Source organism: Ochotona curzoniae, unplaced genomic scaffold (genome assembly GCF_017591425.1).
Source record: "Ochotona curzoniae isolate NIBS_2020 unplaced genomic scaffold, NIBS_Ocur_1.0 contig_3819, whole genome shotgun sequence".
Lineage (NCBI taxonomy): Eukaryota > Metazoa > Chordata > Mammalia > Lagomorpha > Ochotonidae > Ochotona > Ochotona curzoniae.
Window position 1 is genome coordinate 33296891 of NW_024466004.1, and position 24040 is coordinate 33320930.

Below are 24040 nucleotides of genomic sequence, written 5' to 3' on the forward strand. Positions count from 1 at the left end.
TGTAAGCAGGGCGTATCTGGGAACACTCTTTAAGAATGCCCTGGAACAAGAGTGAGATGAAATGACTTCCAGAGCTGTCATTAGGGTGGGGGGAAGCAATAACAGAATACTTTGGGTAGATTCGAAGGAAACGGTTCTCTTCCTCCGTGTGCAGGAAGGAGAGTGAGAAATTGGCACAGAGCTTGTTCACCGACTTCTCTCACATGGCATCATGAGGGGAGTCCTGAATGAAGCACTCACCGGGACATGGAGCTGGGTACTCCCTGCCCTTGGCCCTGACACCTTTGGAAAACTCGGAATTCTTGAAGCCTCCATTTTCTCACCCTTCAACAAGGGGTAGTAACATACATCCAACTTCACAGAATGTTTGTGACTATTTCTAAAATACGTCTTAAGTAAGTTATTATTATATAAAAATAAAGGTTATTATTTTTGTTGGAATTGTTATATCCTAAGTTTGATTTTGTATTTTATTGGGAGCAGTATGTGGAAAGCAACTGTGCATACTATTCATGATTATGCAGGATAAAAATTATACTGTTGTACCTAAAAGTAAAATGAGGTAAGAGCTGAAAATGGAAATTGCGCAGTTCTAAACACAGTAAAGCCGTATGGCGAATAGAGCTAGGAGGAATGAGCGGAAATCCAGCGGTTTTGTGTCCCTCAGTCTCTGTGGGTGTGCAGATGTCTGCATGCTGGTTTTGTAGGTTGAGATTGACTGATAGTTTCTAAGAATATTAGTTGAGTTTGGAAGGAAGTTTGATGATATTCCTTTGTTATCGTCTAGTTTCCAGAGGTGCAGTTGAGGCATTTACTGCCACTTTTCTTTATCTTTGCATTTTTTCTATTCCAGTTTTTAAGATCTATTATTCATATGTGTATTCTGATATTCTCAGTGAATTACATAGTGTAAGCTCTTTGATATTCATTGTGCTGAGTATTCACTGTGTCCTTATAGCCAAAGAAAAAAATGATTGGATTACTAAGTATGTTCTTACATTGTCTTTGAACATTTTTTCTGCCTACATTTCTGCCTGTCTTCTTTCTCTCATGTCAATTAATTTATATTCTTACATGTTTTTTTTTTTTCTGTTTGCTTTTTTGGCTTTCTGTAATCAGAGTCTTCTCTGGGAAGATGACCGAATAAATTCTAAAAATCAGTCTTCCACCTTGTAGATTTTTCTAATTAGTTTTAGTGTCTGATTTGGATTTTTATAAAGCTCACGTCATTATATACAAATTTTAAACCTTTATTCTCTTTCTGTGGAATTGGTATGCCTGGTATATATCACAAATGAAAACTTTCTGCACAAAAGGGAAGTATGTACTTCCTTTTCATTTCTTTTTTCTCTTCTTCAGAAAACTTCATGTATTTTACTTAAAATTTTTTTTCAGAATAAACATTTTATTTCTTATTTATCAGGTCTTCAATATAGGAAGAGTAAGGGAGAGAGATTGAGAAGGAGAGATAGACAGTAATAGAAACAGAATTCCTATCCACTGGTTTGCTTTTTCAAATGCCTGCAGTGTCTGGGACTTGGCCAGGTCAAAGCTGGGACACGAGTACCTAAGCCATCCCCTGCTGCCTCCCAGGGTTTGCACTGGCAGGAAGTTGAAATTATGGGTAAAAACTGGGTGTTATCACAAGCATTCTGAAATGGGGCACAGGTGGCCTGTGGCTAGGTCAATGAGTTAGGCCAAATGCCTGCCCCTATTTTTGATGTTTGCTTCTTTATCAAAGCATTTTTACTTTGAATCTCTACATACAAACACACACAGGTGAAAGCACCTTAACTGTGTTTAAGTGTATAGTTGAATGGTGGTGTTAAATATATTCACATTGTTGTGAAAAAGATTCCCAGAACTTCTGTTTTGTGAAGCTGAAACTCTGTAGATCATAAAAAGTAAATTCCCCTTGCTTCTGTTACTGGAAAGTTGCAGCTGGCTTGTCTCGGTTCTCATTTTTTTCTTTTTCACCGATAGAGGAATGGATCAGACCCAGAGAAATGAAAGCAGGCATAGTAAAGCAAAGTTTATTAAAGTAGTTTCAGGGCCTAGTGGCTAAAGTCCTTGCCTTGAATGCACCAGGATCCCATTGTAGGCATTGGTTCTAATCCCGGAAGCTCCACTTCCCATCCAGCTCCCTGCTTGTGGCCTGGGAAAGCAGTCGAGGACGGCCTAAAGCCTTGGGATCCTGCACCTGTGTGGGAGACCTGGAGGAGGTTCCTGGCTCCTGGCTCCAGATCAGCCCAGCACTGGCCATTGCGCACACTTGGGGAGTGAATCATCGAATGGAAGATCTTCTTTTCTGTCTCTCTTCCTCTCTGTATATCTGACTTTGTAATAAAAATAAATAAATCTTTAAAAAAATTTTAAAATGTAAAAGTATTTCTAAAGCAGAAATAGGCCGTTTGAAAGGAAACATGATGCTTTCCCTAGTTTGAGACGTTTGTTGCTATGATGTATCCAGTGTTTGAGATGTGACTATGATGTTGACACTTGCATTTTTTTATTGACATGGGTTCCCAGCGTGTGTGGGACAAGCCTAGTTGTATGTTTATGAGTGGAAAAAAAAATCACAAAGTTAATCATATAGTAATGATTGTGTAATGAAGCAGGATCGCCTAATGTTAAACTGAACCTCCCTGCATGTGTACCATAAACTAGGCTTTTGTGGTATCGCTGAGTTCCCATTTCGTTTGAACAGTAATCATAATTTAAACCACAAAGTGGACATTCTTGGGTGGGTTTTCGCAGAGCGCGTGGTCCCTTTTCCATCCCCTGAATGAGGGTTTTATGGCCTCCATATTCATTCATTCATTCATGCCTGATTATCCACCTGATAGCTCCTTTCCCGGCTCTTGGTAGCCACCATTCTATTTTCTAAGTAAATCTGATCACTTTTTAGATGCTTTATATGGGTTTTTTGTATAGTATTAGTCCTTTTGTGACTGCCTTCTTTCACTTACTGTCGTATCTTTAAAGTTTATCATCACGTGATAAGGTTTCACACCTTTTAAAGAACTGTAGTAAACCATACATTTATTACATTTTATTGATTGCTATATATGCATTTAAAGATTTATTTATTTTAATGAAAAGGTCGATTCACAGAGGGAAGGAGAGTTAGACAAAGATCTTCTATGTACTGGTTTGCTCCACAAGTGACCACAGTGGCAAAGTTGAATGCAGAAAACACAGAATGTCCTTAGTGAAACATTGGATATATAAGAAAAGGTGAATTCCTACACAGGCCGATGCCTTCTGTTGGGTCTTGCTTTGTCAAGGCTCTGGACATTTGTACTTTATACATTGAAATCTGTTACCAAACCATGAGCTACTCCCATTTTATTAATAAACGTCCCCTGTTTATGGCCTGGGAAAGCAGTAGAGAATGGCCCAAAATCTGGGGACCCAGCACCCATACTGGAGCCCCAGAAGAAGCTCCTGGCTCATTGCTTCACATTGGCTCAGCTCAGGTCCTTGCAGCCATTTGGGGAGTGAACCAGCCGATGGATCTTCCTCCCTGTCTCCTTTTCTATCTGTAAATCTGATCTGCCTTTCCAATAAAAATAAATAGATCTTTAAAAAAATAATTAAATGTTAAACTCATATTTGTCAAAGCAAGCTTACTGAATCTTCTTCTGAAATTTTACAATGAAATCCACTTGGGAAGCCACCTCTGTTGGAAGCTCACTTAGCTTACAGGCTGAATTTTTGTAGGAGACTATTTAATCTGAATTTGGAAATTAAATTCTGAGGCCTTCTATTTAAAAGGTTGGACATCTAGTCAAAGAGAGGCTTCTCCATCAAATGTTTTACTGTAGCTGTGTGGCTTTGGCCTTCTTCCCCTTATCAGGAGAAAGTGTTGTAGTAAGGGGGGGTGTCAGAAATTATTCTTTGTGATTGCTGATCAGTTATTATGCTCAGAGCATAGTATTAAATATTCCTCTTTTTTCCCTATTTTTATTCTTTATTTTATGACACATAAACCCAAAAGGCATTGGGTTTTCCATCGCCACTCCACCCCATTGTTTCTCCCCTGCAGTCTTTCTTTCTTTTTAACAATTTTAAAAAACATTTTATTATTATTATCATTTTATGATACAGTTCCATAGGCTCCTGGCATTTCCCTTATCCCCTCCCCAGTTCCCTCCCCCCACCTAGATCCTCTATGTCATTACTGACATATAGTTCTTCATGCACAGTTATATGTCCATCATTGCAGGCATGGACAATGTCAGAGAGTCAATATCCTATTGTCAAGATATAGTAAACAGTTTCATTGTAAGTCCATCTTTATCTGGAAGTAGAAATGCATACTACATTGTATCCTTACATCTGGATGTTAGTCTCCATTTCACAGCTACTGTACATCCCCTTAAATGAAAAGTTATAATACGAAACCAACAATAGAAAGAACAACAGAAATTTACAATGCCATGAAATTAAGTAACATGTTACTAGATATGACAGTCTCCATTACACAGTTACTATACATCCCCTTCATTGAAAAGCCACAAAACAAAATCAACATCAGGAAGAAAAAAGAAATTAATAACACCATGGAGTTAAATAACATGCTACAAAATGCCTAATATGTAGCTGAAGAGATGAAAATCAAGAACCTTCTTGAAGAAAATGATGCTGCTGCATGATCTACCAGTCATTGAATGATTTAATCAGAAGAAAGTGTTTGCAACAGAAAGCTGGAAGCAGAGCTGGATCAGGCCAAAAAAAGTATTCAAGAATTGAAAGACACTATTAAGAGGCCAAATATAAGAGTTATGGGAGTCCCAGAAGGTGCAGAAAGAAAAGCTGAGTTTGCAAATGTGTTTAATGAAATAGCAAAGGAAAATTTCCCTAATCTAGAGAAAGAATTGGGAAACAAGATCCTGGAGGGGCACAGAACTCCCAACAGACTTGATCAAAAGTGATCTTCACCAAGACACATGATCATCAAGCTCTCTTCAGTTGAACATAAGGAAAAGATCCTTAAATGTGCATATGAAAAAAAATCAATTGACATATAAAGGAATGCCGATTAAACTCACAGGAGATCTCTCACAGGAAACTCTACAGTCAAGAAGAGAATGGAGTGACACATTCCAGATTCTAAAAAAAAAAATTATCGGCTTAGGATAACATATCCAGCAAAGCTTTTGTTTGTCTTTGAAAATGAAATAAAATTCTTCCACAATAAAGAAAAGTTAAAAGAATTTGCCTCTTTCAAACCTGCCCTACAAATGATACTTCAAGATGTTCTCTTGACAGAGAAGAGGAATAGCACCTACCAAAACCAAAGGCAAATGGGAAGAACATCTCAGTAAAAGGACAACAGAAGACTAAACCAGTGAACAACCCATTGCTAAATTGACAGGACCAAAGTACCACCCATGTATATTTAACTCTGAATGTAAATGGCTTAAGCTCAATCAAATGTCATCGATGAGTAGAGTGGATTAAAAAACAAAACCCATATGTCTATTTGTTGTCTAGAAGAGACACACTTCACCAACAAAAATCAGCGGAAACTATTTCGCATGGGTTTTGTTGTTTTCTGTTAGTTTCATCCCTCCAGTCTTTCAATAGGTGTCTTTCAAGTACCCTCAGGAGAAGTCCATCATCCTGCCACTGAGGTGTCTCCCAACAATATAGGGGCTTATCTGTCATTTTGCTGTGAGGCCATCCTTGTATTGCATGTACAGGGATATACTTCTCTTTCTGCCTATGGACATGTTTATTTCTGCTGCACTTCCTTTATACCTCCCCTTAGGTACAGTCCACCACAGGTTGAGAAAGGAAGAAGGAGAGAAATTTAAATAAAATGAAATAATGAGTCTTCATGGTATTGTTGAACTCGTAGCAGTGGTATCAATGTGGTGCTAGGGTGGTCAGTATCTTGCAGTTTTGTCTCTTCTGGATAATCATGGCTTTATTCACCTGTCTGTAGATGTTTCATCTCCCTTTTCTCTTTCTGAGATGCTTGCTTCCATGTTCTATAATGATGAACCAATGGGATGTAGCTTTCATGAAAATGATGGCCTGTGCTGTGAATACTGAAGGTTTTCTCCACCCAGGCTGTTGGAGGCCATCTCAGCTTTGTGTGTAGCAATATACCTTAACTAACATGCGAATGGATGTTATTCCTTTTGTTAAGTATTTCTTAAATTAGTTAAGTTAGTGACAAGAGAGTACAACTGTGAGAGAGTGAAGCCTTGGTAACAGTGTTAAGGCAACAAAGCCTATTTATGGGAGGGTTCGTGGAAAAGCTGGCTTTACCCTTTTTCGTATGTGACTCCCTCAATTTCCCCCAGAATTTCCACTTTGTCAATTTCTGAATTAGTACTGTGTGTTTCATATATTAATATCTAAATGTTTCTGAATAGAAATATTGAACAGCATTTACTCTTCCCTTTGAAAGATAAATTAACATTTTATAGCCTTTCTCATTTTCTATCTCAATATAATATGCACCTGGGGAGAAAGCATGAAATTGGCCACCCATACGGAGACCTAGTAGAAATTCCTGGCTCCTAGCTTCAGCCTGGCCCACACCTGGCTATTGTGGCCATTTGGTGAGCTGACCAGTAGCTGGAAGATCTCTGTCACAGTGGCTGTTTCTCTCAAGTGAATAAAATCCTGCACCTGAAAGAAGGCCCAGGCTCCTGGCTTCTGGCTTTGGACTGGCTCAGCTCTGTTGTTGTAGCTATTTGGGGAGTGAACCAACAACTACAAACTCCCTTGCTCCTTCTTTCTCTGTAATTCTTTCAAAAAAAAAAAATGAATCTTAAAAGAGACATAGAAAGGGTGAGGAGGAGAGGAAGAGGAAGATGCAGAGATTCCCTTGGATATAGACATTTGTGTCATTCTTAAGCCATGGGAATTTAGTAAACAGAATTTTATGCCCTCCGTTAAGGCTACTCATTAAGAGGGGCACAGCAGATTAAGCTAGAATTCCTGCAGCAAACTTCAGTAGAAAATTCCAGAACTGCTGTATTATTATAATAGCATATTTATATAATATAGTTACAGAAGAGAATGTAGCAAACTATAACACGATAGTTGCAACTGTAACAGGTTGGGCCGAATTCTGCTGCTGCCCCAGGTGCATTAGCAGGGAGCTGGATTAGAAGTGCAAAAGCTGGGACTCAAACTGGCGCCCATATGGTATGCCAACAACACAGGTGTTTGCTTTACATGCTATGACACAACCCCAGCTCCAAGGGAGTCTTTCAATAGATTTTTTTTTAAATTTTATTCACTTGAGAGAAGCAGCAACTGTAAGCGTGTTTGTGGGCCAGGTTGAAGCTAGGAGCCAGAAATTTCTAGTAGGTCTCCGTGTGGGTGGTCAGTCTTACGCTTTCTCCCCAGGTTCATTAACAGGAAGATAGGTCAAAACTGCAGAACTTGAACCAATACTCTGATATGGGCTGTTGGTGTCACAAGTTGCAGCTTACTTAACCTGCTGTGCTATGATGCTAGCCCTTAATAAATTTTAGTCTCTTCTTCACTCCTGTTAATGGTTGTCTGGCAGAAATCTGAGAGACATATCCTTTCTTTCTTAGTATTTTTTTTTTTTTTGCTTGGATTATCATCTGAAAAACAAAATGTTATTATGATGTGCCTACTTGGTAAACTTCCCTTCTTTTTTTTTTTTTTCCTTTTGTTACTTTAAATGTTCCATCCAATGATTTACTCCCCAAATGGCTGTAATGCCCAGAGCTGAACCAATATAACGTAAGGAGCCAGGAGCTTCTTTCAGGTCTCCCAAGTGGGTACAGTGCCTTACGGCTTTAGGCCATGCCCTGCTGCCTTCTCAGGCCATCTGCAGGGAGCTGGATGGGAAGCAGAGTAGCCAGGACATGAACCGGCATCCATATGGAATCCTAGTGCCTGCAAGAGGAGAGCTAGCCAGTTGAGCCATTACGCCATACATCCCCCTCAGGTAAACTTTATAAATACTTCATTTTATAGTCTTTGGCTTTCATTGCTAATGAGTAATCTCATTAGATGTAATGTTCTTGGTTTGCAATCACATTCCCTTAAGAAGCACTGTACCATATTCATAGTATTGGTTAGAAGACCACATAACTGCTAGGTGACATTCTCTTTGGTCAGTCCTTTTACGTCCCTCTCTGGAAGGTTTTAGGGTACACTTGGGGTTCTGGCATTTCATCATTATGTAGTTTCAGTTTTTTTTTGAAATTCATTCTGTTAAGCAATTGGTAGAACTTCTTTATGTGCTGTCTTTTTAAACTTCTTTTTTCTTTAGTTTTTGTTTTCATTTTACTTGAAAAGGCATAGAGAAAGAGATGGAGACATCTTTGATCCACTGGTTCAGTACTCCAGTGCTGCAACATCTAGGAGTGGGTCAGGAAAGCCAAGACTCGATGCGCATCTCCCATGTGGGAGGCAAGGACCCACCTGTACCTGAACCATCAGCTGCTGTCTCCCAGGGTGCAGATTAACAGGGTGTTGGAATCTATATCTTAACTGCTCTGCCAAACTGGCCCCATGTTAGGGCTTTTCAATCTACAAACTATTATTTTTGCTTTGGTGAGAAATTGTATTGTTTCTTGGATTCCTCCTTTCTGTTGCTTCCCTTATCAGCTGCAGGATTTTTTATTCTTGGGTGAAGTTCTGCCCTTGTGTTCCAACTGTCACTTCTCTTAATTTATCTTCAATTAATAATACCTTGATATTTAGCTTTATGCCATTCTGTTTCATAATCTGTTTATCAAACTTTTGATTTTGCAATCAAATTTAATTTCCAAAAGCCCTTTGCTATTGTTGTTTTACTTATTTGAAAATAATGATTTGTTTTTGTTTTGTAGATGCACTGTCTTCTTTAATCCCTAAGACATTACTTTAATCCCTCAAGACATTACTGAAACCATTTTAGAAAGCATATGTTCTGTAACTTATCACCATATTCAGTTCTGGCTTTTGGTCTTTGCCTCTCTTGAAAACCGGCATGTGTTCATCCAACTCTGTTGGAGTAGGGGACACCAAGTCAGACTCAGTAAGGCAGCATAGAGGTGAAGCCCTCACTAAGAAAAGATTGTCACTCAGGCAGCAAGTATAGGATGTGTCCCTCCAGGATAAGCCTTTCCATTTCATCCTTGTTTGCTGTGAGATGCAGAGTGAGCTTGGGCTCTGCTGGTCTCTCTGGGGTCCACGCAGCCCCTCCAGCAGTTCTCAGCAGGTGGTCACTCGCCAGTGTTCTCAGCACTGGGTGCCCTGGCCATCCAAGAAGTAACTGCATAGCTGTTGTAATTGCCCTTTACTAGTTGAGAGTGCCCTGTCACAGCCTGCTGCAGATCATCCTATCAGGGTCCCCAGCTTGCCATTTCTGTTGCACTTCGTTCGGGAGGATCGCACCTCTTCTTTTCTGGGCTGTGATTACTCCTCGTTTGTACTAGTGGCCCCAGTTGTATTTGCTTCATACATTCTGGATACCACTCAAAATTCTGTTATCAGTTCCCTTTCTGGGGATTGGCACAAAAATGTTTTCTCCTTGCACTGCAGATTGGTGCTTGGGTCAGGGAAGAGGCAGATGTATTTGCTTGTTCAGCCATCTTGAACCAGTATGGTCAGAAGCATTATACTGGAGTTAGAGATGGGAAATCCTGAACTTTGAGCTTGCTCATATTTTTTGTAGTTTGGCCTAAGAAAAATTGCCAAGTAGAGCTGTTTTGTAGGAAATTACCTCTTGCCAGGACTGGCACTGTCAGCTATATTTCATTCCAAATCAAGATTTCATAAAATAGAATGTAGCCTTGATGATCCTCATCCCTGAAATCAGAGGCCACCCTCAGGCTCAAAACAAAACGAGCTGAAGGAGCCTCCACTCATTCTAAGCCATAGCAGCCGCCGCCTCTACAGTCTTATTTAAAAAAAAAATTTCGGGGGCGGGGTTCTTTTTTTACTTTGACTCATTTGAACTGTTGGCCACCACCATTTCCTTACTGACCATATGCTGTTTTTGTTCCTTGCAGCCCTTGTTTGCCCGTGCCATTGGCATGTGGAAATAATCTGAGTCTGTCCTTAATTGTCATCGACTGAGCTGTGGGAGGCAATAGAGCTTTTCAGACTGGCTGCTGTGGGCTTTCCTGACTGTTCTCTCGGGGAACACTAAAAGGGCAGAGAACTTTAAGATCTTTGTTTTCGGTGTTTGCTTAGTCCATAACTGCCTAATCCAAATTACAGATAAATGTCCTTAAGTACATTTTGTGGAAGAATGAGTCTATTGTTAACTTTACCTGTTATAGATTCTATCATAAGCTTATAAATGTCTTTTGACATTGGTTTTCATTTGAACATAAGTCAAAGTATAGATGATGGAAGACTTTTTTCCTTTCCCATTAACAAAGCAAAACAGAACCCTCTGAGCCTTCTTAAAATTATACCACATGATTGCAGGTTCCCGTCATGAGGAAGGGAGCTCAGTAATTTATCTGTACAGTTCAGGGATGTTTCCTTTTTTTATAAGCAATTGTCATTAGAAACAAAATGAATTCTTCATCCTTGGTCTTAAATGTAGCAAAATACAAAGGCTTCTCAAGATGTAGTTTTATCTTGAATATGATTTGTAGGTTTGTCTCCGTCCAAGCCATTGTTACCGATCATTGCCCCGTAGCTGCAGAAGGTTGATGGGTCTGATGTATGTGTAACTGGTGCTGGTGATTTCCAATGCTCAGGGAAGCCTGGTCCTGTGTAAGAATTCAGCAAGCCTATTTAGAAACCTTATATGAGTTTTATAATCACAGACATTTTCTGTTTTGTGGTAAGAAACCTAATAATAGATAAGCTGGAAATGAAACAAATTTGAGTAGAAAACAAAATTTTGTCATTTTATTTTGAGACTATCAAAGGCCATCACAGAAAAATTGTATCTCCATAGGGTGTTATGTTTAAATTTCTAGAATGGTATTACTCTTAATGATTGTACATCATTAAAATGTACTCCAAAAGGACAGGTGAACTATCAAGATGTCAGATTTTAAATTATCACTGACTCTTTTTCAAAATATGATAGATAAATAATGTTAATCTTTTGCATGCTGGAATCTTTGGCATAATGGAAGAAAGATCTTCTGTCCATGGTTGCACTCCAAAATGCATGTAACAGCTAGGGCTAACACCAAGCCAAAGCCAGAAGCCAGGGTCTCCACCTGAGTCTCCCACATGAGCGGCAGATACTTAATCCTTGAGTGATTCTCTGCTTCATTCCAGTAAAACTTCATTGGAAGCAGCACTGGGTGTCCATCCTGCGTACTCCAGTGTGGATGTGCTCATCCTAAGCAGTTATTTTACTGTGCCACAACACTTACCCCCTACACACTTTTTTAAAACCCTTAAATAATAAAAGTAGAAACTGGATTATCTCAAGCCAGGCTACCAGCATGATATCACCTAAAATATGAGATGTCAGTCCTTCTTTCACAAACACAACTTTTATTCATTCATTTGACAAATATTGGTTACCTGGTGTGAATTGGGTATTAATCTAATACTAACTTTAAAAAATAACTTCCTGTAACTTGGCTTTTACAGTTAATTTCCAAATGTTATATTTTATCACCTAACAGGAGTTAATTATAATTACTTCAAGTGAAAATTTCTCACTTCTCTGTTGGGTAGATCCAATTTATTATTCAATAAGAGGCTCCTAGCCATAATTACACATGGCATTGAGTTAAAGGCTTGTAAAATTAATGTTGATCATTTTTATGTGAGAAATAGAAGTGAAAGAGAAATATTTCTTTACCTATATAAGAAATGTCATTCTGAGATTTTTGAATATTTGCCATATATAAATACCTTTGTTGGTGACTAAATGTTACAAGGACAGCTTAATGTAATTTAACTACAGTTAAATGGATTTTTGATAATGTTACATACTCTTTCTCCGTGGATGTACTTGCATAGGTTTTTTTTTTTTTTGAAGATTTATTTATATCTTGGAAAGTCAGATATACAGAGAAGAGGAGAGACAGAGAGGAATATCTTCTGTCCGATGATTCACTCCCCAAGTGATTGCAACGGCCGATGCTATGCTGATCCGGAGCCAGGAGCCAGGAACTTCTTCCGGGTCTCCCGCACGGGTGCAGGATCCCAAGGATTTGGGCCGTCTTCGACTGCTTTCTCAGGCCACAAGCAGGGAGTTGGATGGGAAGTAGAACTGCCAGGATTAGAACCGGCGCCCATATGGGATCCTGGTGCATTCAAAGCAAGGACTTTAGCCGCGAGGCCATGCCACCAGGCCCCTGCATAGGTATTTTTATACAAATAAAAGTTGCATGCCAAATTTCTAGTTTTGTGATTTGGGGAATTGTGATCCTTTTGATTTTTTTTTTTTTTTTTGGTATAAACATTGAAACTTGGAATATGGACATTAAGTTTCATGTAGTTTGCCTTTTGTTCTTTTATATGCAAAATTTTTTTATTACCATCTCAGTTTTTCTTTTCATTAGGCAGAGATTGAGAGCTCCCGTATACTGATTTACTTCCTAAATGCTTGTGATGGCAGGGGCTAAGCTAAGGCCAAAATTTATCCAAGAAAACAATCTAGGTCTCTCCCTGTGGGGAGCAGGGACCCAGTTGATTGAAGAGTCGCATGCATCTGCTTTTGCTGATATCTCGAATTAGGAGATGGAGCAGATATCAAACCCAAGCGGCATGATACAAAATGTGGATGTCTTAGCCATTAAACAAATGTCTGCCCCACACCATTCTTTAGAAAATAAAATCAATACAGCATTTATAGAGATTGAATGAGGTATTTTTTTCCTTCATTTTTCAATTTCTGCGTTTTGCACTGACAGCAAAGCCTTCTAATCAAGCAGAGACAGATGAAAAACTTTTTGTAACTCAGAAACAGGGATATTGTTTTGATGGCTAAGTTTCTGGTCCTCACTGTTTTTGTCTAATTGTCTCTTCCCTTTCCTATTCAGTTAAATAGGAAAAGAGCAAACTGTCAAATAAATGGCTGCATTAACAGGAATACTCCTGTTGAATGTCTTAACCTGGATTTGCTAACAGTAAGAGCATGTAAGAGCAGTTAGAAGATAGGGTCTGTTTCTGGCAGTGTGTGGTAGTGTCTGACACAGACAAGAACAAAGCCTGAGGAGGGTAAGTGGGTGAATTGGTGTATAACTCACTCGGTAGACTGCTGGGCATTGCAACCACAGCTGACTGAGCACATACTCCACTCAGCTTCACAGAGAGGAGTCGGTGAGCCAGACAGTGGAGGGGCCGGTAGGAGAGTAAGACTTGTCATCTCAAACCTGAAGAGTCACTAGAGCTCATCCATGTGCGTCCTTTAGCACATTAAGGGATTTAGTTTGCAATGTTCTAGCAATGAGAACTCTCAAAGCGAAGGAATTCGGAGCAACAGCACCAAATCTGTGTTTGTCAAACGTCAGTCTATCTTCACTTGAGAGAGTGTATAGAAACAGGTGCAATTAAATCAGAGTTGATAAGTCGGGGTGCTGGATTAGGGTGACAGAGACAGATATAGATAAAGATACGAGGAAGCTAAGGGATATACCAAGTAATGGTGGAGGAATGAAAGGAGTCTGTGATTCTTGAGTTTTAGGCTTTTAGAATCTGTTAAATGGCTGTGCTGCTTTCTGAGAAGCCCATGGCGTAGGCTGGAAGATCATAAATTGTGATTTAGATCCTTTGTGTTTAGAAGTCTGTGAACAGTTTGCTGCTGATATGGAACCAGGACTCAGAGGAAAGGTCAGAGCTAGACTGCGATTTTAAATAGAATGAGATTCCCTAGGGGAATTTAAGCTGAACAGAGGCAAAATGTGTGTGTGTGTATGTAACTCTTTAGAAAGTTAAAAGTATACTAAGTTTCATGTGGTAAATATAAAAAAGGGTAGAATGAATCTAACTGTAGTTCTCTTTGTCTCAGCTTGTCGCTTTTAGTGTGAGCAATAACCATACTGTATATTTGACTGCCTTTTTTTTTTTTAACCTTGAATTTGTGAAGTGTTACTGAATTCTTTGAAAAGCTTTGTGAAAAAGAATATAACAAGATTTTCAGTCTGTGTGAGCTTGCCTTCATTATATTTCAAACCCTGATCTGTTTTTATTTTATGTAGTTAGGGTCACATTTTGTCTTACATAAAGTTACAGCTTATACATTCCATAACATAGGATTTGTAAAATTCTAGAACCAGTGGTAACTGTCCAGCTGCCAAGTTGAAACCCCATTCAACTTCTCAAGCTTAACAAGTTGAAACTCAGTTCTAAACTTTCCACATACCTCCTTTCCTGTCAGATCAGAAAACTCAGAACCACCTGTTTATTCCCGTGTTCCTCTTTCTCCACTGCCATCAGGCTTGTACAGATTGCTTGCATCTCTTTGCTGGATTGCCAGGTGCCCTCCTAACTTTTCCCCGTTTCCATTCTAACCGTTTCCATTCTAACCTCCCTCACTTTGAGACATTATCCATAATTATGTAGGTATTTTCCTTGTAAAACTAAAATTACTTTGCAGGAAGCAAATCTCTGCTCTACGAATTGTTAGCTCCTTTAGATTTCTAGAATATTTTCAAGTATCCTTGTGATGCCGTTGGCTTTCCTAGTAATGAGCCTTAAAACCTCAGTAACTCTAGGGTATGGGCTGCCCTATACCTGGTTTTATCTTGAGCAGCAAACATTAGCACTTACCAGAAGTATAAATATCAAGGATCCAATCGCCAGTTCTTCCACTTTCTGGCTGTCAAACTTGGACAACTCATTTCTGAGTCAGTTTGCAAGTTGGTGGCCTCTGATGGAAATTAAGTGATACAGTGCACTGGGCACAAAGCAAGAGCAGGAAAAGGACTCTGGTCATTGTCTGCTTACAGAATTTATCTCCAGATAAGGTTACCAAGATAGCAAATGTTGTTAAGACAGCTTTGTATCAACTTAGAAATGATATAGTGTGATATATGCATACTTTTGAAATGAAGTAGTTGATTAACATATTGACCTAAAGTCCCTACTAGTCTCTTCCTGTGGAAGTAGAGAAAGAAAAATGATTATGTGTCTGAGGCAAAGCTAAATGTTATAGAGAATAGTTTCCTGTCATTTTTATTTGATCTTTTCATTCTGTCTGAAGACATCATCTCAAAGAATATGGAAGACTTTGAAAGCTGAACAGCAGCACTCACACTGATACAGAGACCTTCCTGTTTACCTAGGGATTTGTTTTTTAAGTCTTAAATAACTGACTGTGAAGAGTGGAGTTTGGAAGAAACCTTCGTTATTGTAGACTTCAAGTGAAGCCCTAGGTCAGAGTCACTCAAGGAAAGGAACGTGTTCCTATTTCGTTGCTGTTGTCACATGTTTTACATGTTAATCCTTTCCTAGTCTTTAGAAGCTGACTGTTCTCATCATCATACTCAGCAGTTTTAGTGTCCAGCTGACTCATGCCAGTGGATTTATGTAGCTCTTTTCTTGCCTGGACAGAACTATGTGCACTTTTTCACTTAAAAATTTGTCAAAATTATCAAACACAAAGACACTTCTTTGTTTCTTACTGCTTTTATTATCTCCCCTTTTTTAGGATTATGACAGTTTTTTTGAATCAAAGGAAAGCAACACAGTCTTTTCATTCCTGGGCCTAAAACCACGATTAACATCAAAGGTAGGTAAATCTTCTCTTATTCTTGTTTTAGATTCATCTTTATTGAATAACTTTTAGGGACTGAAATTGAAGGTGTTAGAAAACTTCATATAATCTAAATTTTTAGTTTTTGCTAAATTTATTAGGTTGAGGTGATCCGATCTAAAGACACACAGAGAAGGCTACTTTTGTTTCCCGTTTCCAGTTGTTATTTGTTCCTGTAATTTATGCCCACTATTCCAAGAAGAATTACAGTAGGTAAAGTTAGTAAGTATTTTAAGTTGTAAATTTATATCAAAGTCAGGCCTCCATTCAAATAGGTTCAGCCTCATTAATTCAACTAACTGCAGGGCAAACACTGTATGAAAGGCCTTTTTGCACATTTAACTTATTTACATTAGAGAAGAGATGGTCAAATGGTCAACCTTGAAAAAAATAAATGCAATTCCTACACCAATGAAAATATTTTTAAGCCATTTTATAAAGTTACATGTCTTTCAGAAAACAAAAAAGATCAAAGCCTAACTCATGTTTTACGCTTATAAATTAGTGTTATCACAACTGTATTAAGCACATGGATTCACTTTCGAAAGAAAGCATCTTTTTACTATTTATTTATTTTTAAAATTTTATGATACAGTTTTATAGGCTCTGGTATTTCCCCTCCCCTCTTCAAAAATGCCTTGCTCCTCACTGATTTCCCATATATTATTATGATAGTATAGTTCTTCAAAAGCAGTTGTAAGCCCATCATTCTTTTGTCTAAGTGTATCCTGACATTGTGGGTATGTATAGTAGCAGAGAGTCCAGTATCCTATCGTCAAGATATATTTAGCAGTTTTCTTGGGAGTCCATCGTTGACTTGGAAGTATAGATGCATGCTGGCATGCTGCATTGTGACTTCATAACTCAATATGATAGTCTCTATAATACTGTTCCTTTAGATGACCCTATGCACATGCATGTTTACCTGTATATCTATTGATCTTGTATTCTGCATGAAGGTTGCCTTTTATCAAAAAGAACATGATATTGTCCTTTTGGGATCAGCTTATCACACTGAGCAAAATGGTCTATAGTTGGGACCATTTAGTTACAAATAGTAGAATTTCATTCTTTTTAATAGCTGAATAGTATGCTTAGAGTAGGTGTACCACAGTTTCTTTATCCACTCCTTTTGGGTTGCTTTCATGAAGAGAAAGCATTTATTTATTAGGTAGGTCAATATTTTTATTTCTTCTTCTAATAAAATCCTTTATTGTTTGGTTAAAAAAATAGCTGAAACTCACTTTAAAAAATTGGAAACACATAAAAAAGTATAAGGTAGAAATTAGAAATTACTACTGAGAACTGACTTCATTGGCATTTTGCACGTTCTTTTGCAATCTTTTTATACATGATAATTGAGCTTTTGACTATATTCCAAGTGGAGACCAAATGCTAAAGTGTCTCTTTTAAAACACAATTGAAGTGAAAGTGCATTGCTGGGATATTGCTAAGTAATCAGTCTTCTGAAGCTACCCAGAATTCGTGCCTTCTCTGGAATATCTGCAGGAAAAGGCAGAGAGCATGAGTGATGTAAGCTCTGCAGCCGTACCTGCAGTACACAGCCAAGGTGAAAGCTTGCTCATCTCTCAGTCCACAGATGGTGCTGGGTGGATTCTATTCATATTTTAAGCAAAAGCCAAACCTACACATACAGTATTTAAAGATTCTTAAAACTGTTTTTTCAAAGTGGAACATTTGAATAGTTGTTGGGAAAACTAGAGTATTTTTACTACAGTTTTTAAATCCAAGGATATTCAACAATCCAGATTTATCTTCAAAGACATGAAAAGGTATGAAATAAGGATAATTTTGTGGGTACACAACCCTAGTGGTCATCATTATCTATGCAAAATCCTTAAACAAACAAACAAATAAGCCATGGATTTGCCATCTTTGTTCCTGTATTTCCCGAAGATGTAGATTCCATTCAGATTCAGTGGCTGACCCTTCTATTCTCCTAAAAATTCCTTTGAAAAAAAATCTAATATCCTGTAACGTATACATTCTCTCATAGCTTATGGGCATTGCATTAACATTGATCTTGACACTGTTGAACTTGAGTTTATTTCAGTAGACCATTCCAAAGGCAACATAAGCCGCTGACTTCCCCACGCATTCAGCCCACTGTTGTCCAACACCTGAATTAGCATAGTCCTGGGCAGGAGCACGAGGCATGAAGTGGAAGCCCATGGCTCATGGGCTGTTTACTCTCATGTACCGTTTGCAGCCTTAATGGTTAATAGCAGCTCAGACTCCATCTTTATATAAGATAAGTAAAAATATCTTTTAAAGCAACCCAGTTTTTTCCCCCTTTCCTGATTTTTCTACTTGGTAGTAATTTACCGTATTATAATCTACAGTCTACGGCTTTGTCTGAATACTCAAGAATTTACTAAAAGAGGCAAATTGAGGACTCGCTTTTCATCTACTTCCTACTTCCCTCTGCAGAATACACAAAGGGCTGATGAAAAGCCTACCCAGAAACCTGTGAAAACATGTTTAGTATCTACACTTGCTGTTACACAGTAGGAAAGGAACATCTTATAGCCTATCAGGCACATGTGTAATGAGATGCGGGGCTGCTCTCCAAAGAGGACCGGGCAGAGGAAGGGCAGAGATCACCAACTGGTGGCATGTAGGCCACAATTGGTTATGTTACTTGTCTTGCACAGAATCTTTAATAAAATGCAAATGATTGCTAATATTTAAAACGCAGATTCCACCCGTTCTGGCAAAAACAGGCCCAGAAGAGAGTAGAGGAGCCTTTTTCCCTACGACTGGCTGGATTGGCAGTGGCTGGTCAAGCATGGTCTCTCCCAACCTTGAGAAAAAGGAATCCTCGCTAATAAATTTTTACACTGAAAACTACCAAGCTTGTTTAATGGACAGAGTCCAAACAAGAAGATTGTGCTTTTAAATCCCTGTAGTTCAGGAGTGATCTTCAAATTACATAACAGGTGGCAAGCCCTGGGTACTGACTGGCCAGAGGTGAACAGTGCCTGGGAAGCTATTGATTCGGGGAGGTGGGTACTGAGCTAATCAACTCCTGCTTTCCTGTTCATACTGTGATAGAACTGTTTTTAGAGGAATCTAAGGTTATTGGGAGCATGCAGTATTCATTGTAGTTTGTTTGAACTCAGAGTTTTGATTGTGAAATCCAGGATTTACTCTTATCAATTACATGGGGATGATTAATTGTGATTTTCAACATTTCTGTCCCAAATATTAAAAAAATAAAAACACTGCCAAAGATGAATTATCTTGTCAGTTCAATGTAGTAACTAATGCCTATTTTTTATATACAGGCAGAATCTTAGGAGAAATGGAAGATGATGGAGATGCATTTTGGAGCACCCCTGATACTCAGCACACACCTGTTAACCGAATGCATCACTGTGACAAAAACCACGTGTATCAGCAGTAATGTTTCTTGCCACAGAAAAGGTGTTTTTGGAAGATGTGGGTGTAATGGGGATTGCATGATTGCTTTAAACCAAATCAGAACTGTGGTGGGTTTTTATTTCTTGTTTTCAGATTTGCTTGCAGTTGCCTCACTTGAAACTACTTTCACCTGTTATAGGTATGCTTCTTTAATAATGGAAAGTTAAGTGAGTGGCACCATCTCAGAGAAAATGTTGGATCTTAGGTTACAGTAGATGCCATTATTGCATGCACTTGCTTCTCTTTTAAGTTGTCCTTTATATTAGTCGGCCAGGCTGTTCGAGTATTTGGGTCAGAATTTTAAAGAGCAGTGCTTTTGACAAAAGGCATTGAAGGTTTTTGCTGCACAATCTCAAAAGTTACTGTTCATGCTTTGTGATAACACCTATGAAAAACTGAAATGTTCTCGACTTCCTTCAATAATGAAACTCCAGAAGACACATTCCCTCATAAAGGCCGAAGCTCCCACAGCTGATTTGCAAATTACTGTTGTGACATTTTGTGATCAGAACCGAGCAGGGATGAAAACAGTTAAATATTTTGGACATCATGTGCTCCATTATCTTTGGTAAAAGGAAAATTTCACCTAAGGACATTAAAACTGTTGGAAACATATATTTTAAGAGGTACACTAGTTAGTAAATTTATAGGAGACTTATCTTAAGGCATTTTCAGCTCTAGCAATTTATTTATATGTGAGTGCACATATATTTTTAAATGCAGCTCCCCTAACTAAAGCTGCTTATTCTATTTTGTGAAGGGATTATATTTTTTAAAAAAGGAAGATCTTGGCTAGATCTATTTTGATCTTGATGAAGCATATTAAAAGATACCAGTATTGCTATAGAATTTACTTGCTTTCCTGCATTACTTTTCATTGGTTTCCCTACCTTACCAACTTTTCTGGCTAATGTGCAACTCAGAGTCTTCAGAGTCACGTAGATTTATGTCTTCGTTGCATGTATGAGCACAAGTGAGTTTTCAGAGTGACGTGTGAGAAAGGGGCTGCCTGGGGAATAACTATAAGAAACACCCACCTTGTCAGGCACAGGCTAAACCCAGGTTTCCACAACAGAGATGCTTACATTTTGAGTTTACACTTGCCAAACGTGCATACAGCCTTTAACAAGATCCTCTCAGAGTGCTGCCTAAAATCCTTTTCTATTTCTAGCGTCTTAATTCTTAGCCTTTCCTTAGGATTGTGGGCAGGAGGTTTGTAAGAAATGGAAAGAGCAGAAGACTTAAAGCCCTGATCCCTGTGCTTTCACCCCGTGGCCCGTGTCTTACTCAGAGTGGGCTGCTCTCAAGAAGTTGTTGAATGGTAAAGCTGAAATCCACACCTGCAACCAGAAGGAAAGCATAACAGATCTACTTGACTCATACAGATGTACGATCCATAATTTTCTCTCCAAGGGAAGTTGTTTTTTATTAATAGGCATTACTGATTCGTTGGAATTAGACAAGATCCAGGTCAGACTGCATTTGATTGGATCACAGGGACTCTCTAGGATTTTTTTTTTCTTTTCCTTACTGGATGTTGTTTGAGTGTGTGAGTCTCTTAGTAAGACTTAGAGGTTCTTTTTTTAAGGTACAACTATTGAAACATTTTTGCATTGTAATTACCCAGCTCACATTTTAGTCGGCTCTTGCCAGTGAGTGCCAATAACCAACTCAGTAAGATAGAACTTTGTAAGCTGAATTTTGGAATTGTAGGATCCATATTGCTAGACAAATCTCCCCAGAGTTGTCGGGCTTGTAACTTCTGAATATACCACAGTATATACCTAAAATGATTAGACAGACTACATGAATCACAGTGTTAAGCTCCCATCACAGTTACACAACAAAACGCCTCCCTAATTTTGGAGTGTTTGTTGGGCAAAGAAACGCAAGAGCCCAACCTCAGGTGGCAGTGTTGTTAATGAGCTAGAAGCCCAGTGTGTGGCACTTCCCACGGCAGTCAGGCTCCGTGAAGCACTGGGACATCACCCTCCAGGATCACGCTGTGTTCTAAGAATACTGCATGCTTACTTGCACTCGCTCACCAGCTGAATTCCAAACACGTAGTAATGATTTCCTTGTTCTCTTCTTTAGCTAGCTTCCTTTAGGTTTTGGTAATCACCGTCTTAAAACCTAAGAAACAGATGGGAATTGCAGGCATAGCTGTCATTTCAAGGGCATTTTAAGATAGAATTTTGATTTCCTGGAGCAGGCTTATGCAGACAAAGGAAACATGCTGCTAAAGATTAAATTATGTCATTTAAAGTTGATCAAACACAGAATGCCATCCAGCTGGGTCCAAACACCAGAAAGTATTTGTTTTTAACGTCCCCCCCCCCCAATTCTGATGTTTTATTAAAGGAAAAGGAAAATTCCTTCCCCACTCATAGTCTAATGTGTTTTAGATTTTTTTTTTCTGTTTTGCAGATTTTGTTGTACACTCCACTTAGCTGGTTTTATATTAAGTGAGCTTGATAATCTAACTAAGCTAATTCTTGGCTTCTGCCTTTTTCTATTCTGTCCTGCTTGTTTGATTTTTACTATGGGGTTTTGCTTTTTTCTAGAAATATTTTTTTCACTTAACAGTCTTTCTTACTTGTCAGGATCCACTTTAATCTGCGAAGTTATTGTTTTCAGATCTCAATTTGTATGTGTTTCTCTAAAGATTGGTGAAATCTCAGAGTTTATATTCAGCATTAAAGAGGAATAAATATCAGAAACCTCATATTCTGAACATGAAATGTTTGTTCCCTATCATTTCTCACACCTTTTCTAATTTCGGCTCTGTGCTTGGCTGAATCCCTTCTGTTTAATTGGGAAACTTTTTTCCCCTCCATCCTTAAATCCCAGTTTTGTAAACTGCACATTCAGTTATAAAAATGCAAACCTCCTGTGTCCCTTTAAGGAGCCTGCATGTTGCAGCAGCAGGATCAGGATGGAGTTGAATCTCTCAGCCCCCTCGGGTTGGTTCAGATGAATGACCCTGCAGTCAGTCTCCTGAGCACACTGACGCCCCAGACGGGTAGATATGTTCACCTAATTGGGTGCAAGAAACAAGAATAGAATGGTCATGACCTCTGTTATCAGGGCCTCTCGAAGACTGTATCTGGGGAAACTAGTTCAAACCTTAAATGCCAGGATGGAGGGTGGGAGGAGCAAGGGTTCCAAAGGAACAGGCTATAAGTTTGTTAGAAATGTGCCAAACTCTGAAGTCACCCAAGCAACATGATCAACACCCATCTGTGAGCCATTTTTCTGAGTTGCTGGTTCCTCTGGTTTGGCCATCCTGTCCTGTCAATATGTACTGAACCCCCAGAATATCATGGCCATTGTCTGATCAGGACAGTAGTGGTCTCCCGCACAGATGAGGGAAACACACAAAAGTAGCAGCTGCAGCCAGCTATGCACATGATAGTTGATGGTGCTCCAGGCAGTGGCTCAGCATCTGAAAAACTACACATAATCTTTTTATTTTGAAACAATCATCCATTTTGATTTATTTCATAAATGCAAAGGAATATATATACGCACACAGGCCCACATGTATAAGCTAGAGGATAAAAAGTAATAACAACAATAGACCTAGGTACCTACCTCCAATCTTTCTTTTTGAGATGTGTGCTTTTTGAGATGTGTGCTTACTCTTGAACTTTTGTTCCTCCCTGTTGGACGGAGGGAGTCCCTGTCTTCAATTTTCTGTTGATCTCAGCGTTTCCTTGATCATTTTATTTCCACATATATATCCTTAAAAAATAATAAATCGAATAAAACTTAATGCAGTCTTTTGTCACTTCTCTTTTATGTTCATTGCATTTTATTGCTAAATAATTACTTCATTGAATTGAAATTTTCAGTTGCTGATTATTGAACTGTTCCTTTGAAGGAGAAAAGGGGAGTGTTACCATGAACATTTTCAAGAAATATTTACCAATTCTTTCCATTCAGTTGAAAGAGTGACAGAGTAGCGGGTAGAGAGGGTAAGGGAGAGAGAGCTTTCTGTCTGTTGGTTCAATCCCTAGACACTGGCACCTGCCAGGGAAGGGCCATGACCAGCGTCAGGAACCAGAAATTCCATCTAGGTCTCCCACATTGTGGCAGCAACCCATCTTCTGCCGTCTTTTATTGCCTTTGCAGACATATTAGCAGGAGCCTGTTTCAGGACTGGAGTAGCTGGGATTTCAGCTGGCACTCTGATATGAGATGTGAGCAACTAAATGTGCTGCATTACAAAACCTATCCCAGTGTGAACACTGTTTAATATAACTTCTGATGCACATACGCATGAGTGGATGCTTACCTTGAATTGCAGAGTTGTACAGTAAGAACACATCATCATCTTTGAGAAAACTAAATTGCTTTCTAAAGTAAATCAGCTATGCTCCTTCCAATATACTGGCCTTGGAAAGGGCTTTAGATTCTTGTTAGTGTTTGAGATCCTCAGAGTCAATGTCTTCTTAAGTTGAGCAGTGTAAAATATATCTCATTGTGGCTTCATCTTACATAATTTTGATAATTGGTAAGTTAATTATCTTTTATATTGTAGAAATTAATATGGTTTTTTTGAGACATCTCTCTTCATATCTTATCTTTTTTCCTATTCAGTTTGGGTTTTACTTATTTTTAAAAATTTGTATTTACCTTTTATCAAGTTAACTATTAAAGCAAAAAGAATACAGATTTCAAAAAGAAAACTGTGACACTATTTCCTGAAGTATGAACGACATGTGAACCATTATTTGGTGAAAACAAAATTGGATGCATATGTTATATTTTTTCTTGTGTCGAAATTTCTGACTTGTTGATGTACGGCCAACAAAATATACTTTGTAAAACTTCTCTGTTCTAGAAGGTTCTGTACTCAATGCTATTTTGAGACTAATCAGTTCCAAATTTTTGCAGGAAATTCAAGTCTTCAATGTGTTA

General features: G+C 38.6%; 1 protein-coding gene across 1 annotated transcript in view; it reads left to right on the top strand.

The window, feature by feature from the left end:
• The window catches only part of SH3BGRL2 (SH3 domain binding glutamate rich protein like 2), a 57663-nt gene extending 34771 nt beyond the window's left edge, over window positions 1–22892 (top strand). Inside the window, exons 3-4 of the mRNA XM_040983673.1 lie at window positions 15569–15649; window positions 18982–22892. Of these exons, the coding sequence (XP_040839607.1) occupies window positions 15569–15649; window positions 18982–18993 (93 nt within the window). The 3' untranslated portion in view covers window positions 18994–22892. The remainder of the gene's footprint in view (window positions 1–15568; window positions 15650–18981) is intronic.
• Window positions 22893–24040: the final 1148 nt, after the last annotated feature.